Genomic DNA, 5,424 nt, shown 5'->3' with positions numbered 1-5,424 from the left:
AGTGAGCTTTTTATCATAAGATAGTAGTTTGATGGGGTCAGGTGTCATAATCGGTAGTTCATGGAGGAAAAGTGCCAAAACGCTGTAGTTCATCGAAGCAAAAGATAATTACCCTTTATTTTATTTTATTATTTTATTATTTTATTTTATGTGTTTTGCAATTTTTCTTTATGTCAAAATATTATGTATTAAAAAAATAAAAGAGAAAAGAGCTAGAGGATGAGCTAAACCCAGCCAGCCAACGAACCCTTCAGTATATTGACTGATATATATTTTTGTTGATTCAAAAACTTCATGGCAGACTGAGGCTGAGCATCTCACTGTAAGTTTTGTCCTTCACTTCTTTCTCTCTTCCTTATTTCACAGTTCTGCCATTCTTTTGATTCTCTTTTTCTTTATCTCTGCTTGATTTTGGTGATGGAAAAGTATCTTATCTCCCATTTTTCATGTTTTTACGGGACTCAAGAATACAGAAGTCTCTTCTCAATTAAACTTAATACGTGCTTTGTTCCATTTTCGAAAATCAAAAGAACGTGGAACAAAAGATCCAAAGTTTTATTTTTCATTTTTCTTTTCCCTCTCGAGTTTCTTGGCAGCCAAACAGGATTTTACCCTTGTTCTTGAACGATTGATTGGAAACAGCGTGAAGTTACCTGGGCTTTATAAAAATAAAAATTGTAAAAGTTGTCTTATCGGTACTTGTGGAGTTGTCCTATATCATTCGTATTGGTGGGGCTTATACTACGGAGAAGATGTAATTTTGTTTGTCACCACTAATACCAGAAAAAATTCTAGGTTTTTTGAATTTGATCTATATTTAAGAGTTGGGTTTTGAAGCTTGGTTGCTCTATTTTAAAATGGGTTGCAACTAACATGATTGGTTTTCGGGTGTGGCAACTGTTTGATGAAATGCCTCAGCGAAGATGAAACTTACATTTTCGTGGAAGTTTTTATTTTTTAGCTTTTAGATTTTGATACTTGTGATCGTTTTTGGGTGTTTTGGCAATTGCTTTGAAGTTGAGGCGATAGGTATTGACAATGGAGACTGAGGAGGATGAGGTGAAGAAGACGCAGGTGGTTGATGCCCGAGCAAGAAACATCAGTCACAATGTCCGGTGCACTGAATGTGGGAGTCAATCCATTGAAGATTCACAAGCGGACATCGCAATTCTTCTTAGGAAGGTACTGTGCTTAATTTAGGTGATTATTGGATTGATGGAAGTTGTCTAACCTGTTTCAGTGATCTGGGCTGATACTATGCTTCTAATACTTGGTGTTATAAAGTCACAAAGGATTTTATTTTGGCTAATATTTAGATAATTGTCTTGAAGTTCTAGTTGTAATCAAAGTTGTGAATTTTTTTGAATTCAAGTTGGGACATTTGATGCTCTGGTTTTGGAGTAAGGTGCAAATAGGAGCACTTATCAATTTCTTTAAGTTGATACCATATAATGCATATGAACACGCTGAATTCTTGGAGAGACAAGCTTTATGCAACCGGCACAACTTTTTCTTTCTTTCTGGCTCTTAATTTTTGCCTCATTTTGATTTTGATTAACCTTCATGGATCACTAGTTCAGATGTCTAGGGCTTGGAATATGCCTTTTATTAGCATGAAGGTTCCCATCCCATATTACCATATACAACAGTTCCTTTTCACAGTGATCTCAACCTTGCGGCAACAACTGGATATCTTTTATTTCACGGAGAATGTTCATTTTTTTTTTTCATGACCAAATGGTGAGCTTTTGGGGCCATGGTTTTCTTTGACCAATAGAGCTTAGAAGGACAATGGATGAGGATTCCTATAAAGAATAAGTTTCTAGTTTGTAACTAGGTATTAATTCTAGGGTGTAAAATGTTTTTTGAGAGAAGATATTTTTCGGGAGAAAATAAGTGATTTTCCATTGTAATAATGTTAAAAATATTTTTAGTTGTTTGGTTTGTACCGAAAATTATTATCCTCTGCCTCACCGGAAACCGTCAGAAACTGAGCAAAGACCATTGGATTCCATGGCAAAGAACTCAAAACAACAAACCCCTGCCAAGGGAATTTCACTCAGAAAAAAAGAACCACAAAGAAAGTGTGGAAGTTGTCTGTGTGGCTGGTTTGGGGAGAGGGGAAGGAGACCCGGCTTACACTTCTCAAAAGCTTATGATATTTTATGCTTCAGTGGTCCATTTTACCGTTGATTGCAAATCGCTTTCCATTTACCAATATCTTCCGTCCATACCAAACATTTAGAAATGGCGAAAAATATTTTACGCTGAAACAAATGAGACAATTTATAGTTTCCAGTTTAGTTTTTTGTACAGAAAAGTCAAAGTACCTTAAAGAAGACTTAGTTTTGTTACATGAATTACTGCATTTTCTTTGTACTCTTCTGATAGTTTTTCAATGAATAGCTTTGAAAATGAAAAATTTGCAACCTGTATGCTAATATGCTTCCAGTACAGTTAATTCGTGATGAGATTCATGCCGGGAAGACGGATAAAGAGATTTTTAAAAAGCTTGAGGAGGATTTTGGGGAGACAGTATTATATGCCCCAAAGTTTGATCTGCAGACTGCAGGCTTGTGGCTATCTCCGGTCAGTATAAGGAACTCAAACCGCTGCAGTAAAGTAATTCTTAAACTGTAAATTGTACTGAAGTTAACATATTGGGCTTTTTTGGAACAGCTTCTAGTTGCAGGTGCTGCTGCAGGAGTATGGGCTTACAAAAGGCATAGGCAGAAGACCAATGTTCACATCATGGCTTTGGACCTTGTTAGAGGTGTTGCATTGACCCCAAAAGAGAAGGAAACCATGCTTGATCTCCTCACACCTCCTCCTTCACAGGGAATTCCTTCCTCCTGGTGGAGGAGATGGTCAGGTCAATGATATATGTCTTGCTTCCATGGTTTCTTGTTTGTCTTAGCCAGCTTGAAACTTTGCTGGCAATTTGAGAACTATGGTTAGTCCAGGATTTGCAAAAACTGAGAATCAACTTCTTGTTGAGCTTGTTTAACTGGATCTGGAGTTGGTTATTATAAAGAAGTGATTGCCTGTACAGTGTTGCACAGTGCACTGCATAAGTTGACTCTGTACATTACAAATGTTTTTTGGACTTTGTACATTGAGACTATTATTTGAGAGATGGCTTATTATTTTATGTCATGATTTAAAATAACTTATTATTTTCATGTTTGAGTGTAGTATTTTTGGGACTCCAGCGTGCTTGAACAGTAAGTACATTAGTGACGTGGCAGACACCACGTCCGCCCAGTTAAAAAAAATAAAAAATAAATCAAAACATCGTGTCAAAACCTATTCCTGTGATACCCATTTTCTCCTTAAACCCATTTTCTTCCTCCCACTGTCACATGGGTTTTCCCACATAGGCATCGGCGTGACTCCTCTCCTCCTCTTTGGTGTTTGTATTGAAATGGAGGGCCAAGAAGACCCAGATTCGACAAACCCAAGCGCCAAAGACCCACCTTTGTACGAGGAGTGCAAAGTGAACCCATCAAAGTACAAGTGTCCGGTTGCTCTGTGCGCTTTGGTAGCCTTCCTTGCGTCAAAGCTCACAAGCAACGCACTGGGTGTACGGGAAAGAGAAACCAGACCCAGTTTGTCCCGCTCTCTCAGTTCAACGATAATTTGCTTGTCTCTAGTACTTTTCCCTGTCAAATTCTCTACTTTTTTTCTTTTTTTCTTTTTTTTTTTTTTTTGAATTCAAAGAGCCTTTGAAAGTTCTCTAATTCTCTGTGGTACTTTGCTATTTTGGCTTCGAATATCAATACCCTTGGCATGTTTTCATGGTGTTCTATGTGAATAGGATGAAAGAAAGCAAGGAAAAACTTGCTTTTGGGTGGAATAATTTCTGCTACTCTCTCATTGAGCTTAAATAGAGAAGAGTTACAACTGTAGTTGATCACATCAAGCTAACAAGCTAATATTAATGTGATAAGATAATAAACAAAAGGGTTAATACAAAATGGATACTAATTACAAAAGAGAATTATCCACAAGAGATTTGGTAGAATTGATCTGTTTGCATTTAATAACAATACCATAAGTAGAAGCTTTTGTAGAATTAGATAACTCATAAATGAGAGGCTTGTCTGCAATCTCATGCAGACGGGATTGTAGACGAGAGCAACCAGAGAGGCTCGTCCAGACGAGATTGCAGACGAGAGGATCATTGGAAGTCACAGAGAGGCTCGTCTGCAATCCCGTCCAGACAAGATTGCAAATGCGTGATATGCTGCTGTTCTTCCTTAACAGCCCCCCTAAACTGATGGGAGGAGAGTTGGCCATTAGTTTGTCTCTAAGAAACAAGAATCGTGTGGATGTGAGACCTTTTGTAAAAATGTCTACACATTGATCTGCTATAGAAATGTAGGAGGCTGTCAGGTCTTTGTGAAGGATATTTCTCTGATGAAATGGTAATCAACTTCTATGTGCTTGGTGCGTGCATGGTAGATAGGGTTAGAAGCTAGAGCAATTGCCTCTAGATTGTCACACCATAGCTGAGGGGGTGTATTAAGCACAATATGTAATTCCTTAAGAAGCATCCTTAACCAAGAAATTTCAGCAGTGGTGATAGCCGTTGCTCTGTACTTTGCTTCTGTGCTGGACCTAGATACAACTGGTTGTTTCTTAGCATGCCAAGAGATTAGGTTAGTCCCAAAGAAGACACAATAGCCTGTGGTGGACCTTCTATCAAGTGAATCACCTACCCAATTAGAGTCACAATAGGCATGTATTTGAAATGGTCTAGGAGTAAAGTGTAAACCATGGTCTGGAGTCCCTTTGAGATATCTTAGTACTCGTTTGGCAGCTTGAAGATGGGCAGTTGTGGGGCAATGCAAGAATTGACAGAGTTGGTTGACAAAGTGGGCAACGTCTGACCTGGTAAGAGTGCAGTATTGTAAGACTCCAACAATGTGTCTATATGCAGTAGGGACTGATAGAGCATCACCATCCATCTTTGTGAGCTTCTGCCCTGAGGTGCATGGAGCTACATATGGCTTACCTCCAATCATGTTGACCCATGTAAGGAGATCAACTATGTATTTGCTTTGATTGAGATGTAGTCCAATCTTGTCTCTGAAAACATGGATGCCAAGGAAGTAGGACAAGCAGCCTAGATCCTTGAGTTTGAATTCCTGCTGCAAACTAGAAATAACTGATGCAATGACAATGGAGTCAGTACCAGTGATTATAATGTCATCTACATATATTAGTATAAATAGATGGACTGAATCTCGATGAAGTATAAAGAGGGATGTGTCTACTAAAGAGCCAATAAATCCTAGGTGAAGGAGAGCCTATGAGAGTCTATGAAACCAAGCCCTAGGCGCTTGTTTTAGACCATAGAAAGCCTTTATGAGCTTGTATACATGACCAGGGAGCTTGCTTTCCACAAAACCAGTAGATTGT

General features: G+C 38.4%; 1 protein-coding gene across 1 annotated transcript; it reads left to right on the top strand.

Moving 5' to 3' along the window:
- The first annotated feature begins 204 nt into the window (after nt 1-204).
- LOC132187070 (cytochrome c-type biogenesis CcmH-like mitochondrial protein) lies at nt 205-3,151 on the top strand. The gene is made up of 4 exons (XM_059601226.1): nt 205-322; nt 1,018-1,182; nt 2,458-2,589; nt 2,680-3,151. The coding sequence occupies exons 2-4, from the start codon at nt 1,039-1,041 to the stop codon at nt 2,878-2,880; spliced, it is 477 nt and encodes a 158-aa protein (XP_059457209.1). The 5' UTR covers nt 205-322; nt 1,018-1,038; the 3' UTR covers nt 2,881-3,151.
- The last annotated feature ends 2,273 nt before the right edge of the window (nt 3,152-5,424 follow it).

Source organism: Corylus avellana, chromosome ca7, assembly GCF_901000735.1.
Source record: "Corylus avellana chromosome ca7, CavTom2PMs-1.0".
In the NCBI taxonomy this organism is placed as follows: domain Eukaryota; kingdom Viridiplantae; phylum Streptophyta; class Magnoliopsida; order Fagales; family Betulaceae; genus Corylus; species Corylus avellana.
This window is presented reverse-complemented; position numbering and strand designations above follow the sequence as displayed.